The sequence below is a fragment of the Aplysia californica genome, unplaced genomic scaffold (genome assembly GCF_000002075.1).
Source record: "Aplysia californica isolate F4 #8 unplaced genomic scaffold, AplCal3.0 scaffold01236, whole genome shotgun sequence".
NCBI lineage: Eukaryota > Metazoa > Mollusca > Gastropoda > Aplysiida > Aplysiidae > Aplysia > Aplysia californica.
In genome coordinates, this window is record NW_004798506.1 from 111,998 (window position 1) to 113,343 (window position 1,346).

The 1,346-nt window shown below is 54.4% G+C and overlaps 1 protein-coding gene across 1 annotated transcript in view; it reads right to left on the reverse strand.

Annotated features, from left to right (window-relative positions):
- LOC101846181 (FMRFamide receptor) overlaps positions 1-1,346 on the reverse strand; it is an 8,469-nt gene that overhangs the window by 4,613 nt on the left and 2,510 nt on the right. Inside the window, exon 2 of the mRNA XM_005112322.3 lies at positions 80-1,286. Within this exon, the coding sequence (XP_005112379.1) occupies positions 80-1,286 (1,207 nt within the window). The remainder of the gene's footprint in view (positions 1-79; positions 1,287-1,346) is intronic.

A 1,346-nucleotide genomic window follows, 5' to 3' on the forward strand; every position in this document is an offset into this window, starting at 1 on the left:
AAAAAAAGAAGTGTTTAAAAAGCCCCTCTCCCTTTCCCCTCTTCTCCCCCATTCCGTTTCCCATAGGCAAGGTACGTACCATGTAGGTGTAATGCTGCTTTAGCTGCTTCTCCCCCACCATCGCCACCAGAATGTTGTCCACGATAGTTGGGAACTGGCACACGAGGAAGACCACAATGACGGCTATGAGCATCACTGTGAGGTTGTGTTCCTTGCTGGCCGAGGCTGACATCGACTGACGCATGGACTTTGACCTCTTGACCGCTCGGATCAGACCCACGTTCATAACGAGGATGATGAGGAAGGGCAGCAGGAACATGAAGAACAAGTGAGAGTAAATGAGGTAAATGTGCTGAAATGTGGGGTCAAGACCGAACTCCGTTTCCGAGTACCTGATCACAGATTTGGGGGCGGGGGGCACTGTGCTACTACTGCTACTGCTACTGCTGCTGGTGGTGGTGGTGATGGTGATGGGTGTGGCACTTGATGGTGATGCTGCTTCGGCTGCGGACTCGACGAGCGTGGCTCCTCTACTCATGTCCGATGCTGCGTCCTGTATGAGGTCTCTGGTGAACAGCGCCGCAGTGGGGCTCCCGATGTCGTGGCTGGAGTTGACCTCTAGCCCCGCCCCCCATTCCGTGCCTGGTGGGCAGGGGCCATAACCCGTGCCGTTGTAGCTCCATCCCGACCCCCCGAAGATAGCTGTTGTATTACACCCGGTGTGCTGTAGCCCAATATCTAAAGTATTTTCTGTCAATGTCTCAACTGTTGCGTTGACAACGCTTCCGGCTCCGCTCGCCTCCGGCACTGTGACGTATTCCAACTCGTAATGAAAAAATCTGGGGATGTTGTAGAGGATTGCCCAGATAAACACGAGCAGGATGGCTCTCAGTGTCCTCGACTTCGTGCACGTGTTGGCCACGTGCAGCGGCCTGCAAACCGCGATAAAGCGCTCAACCGTGAAGCCCACACACGTGTAAATGGAGCCCATCTGAGCAGACAGCGAGAGCGGGTAGCCCACGGGGATGGTGAGCGCGAAGGTGGAGTGGTAGTCCGTGAGCTCGGGTCTGTAGGGCGCGAGGGCGGGGAGGATGAAGTAGAGAGTCATGCCGAGCAGGACACAGTTGTCGTAGATGGCGAGCGAGAGAAGGTAGTAGGAGGTGGACGAACGCATCTGTCGCTGCTGTAGCACCACCATGGACAGTGTGTTGCCCAGGAAACCGAGCGCTGCAAGGATGCTTCCCATGATGCCCCAGACTATGAACTTGAGAAAATTGGCGCGAGCCCTGTGGACAGGGGAAAATAAGTTAATGTAATATAATAAAATAGAAACATAATATTATGTG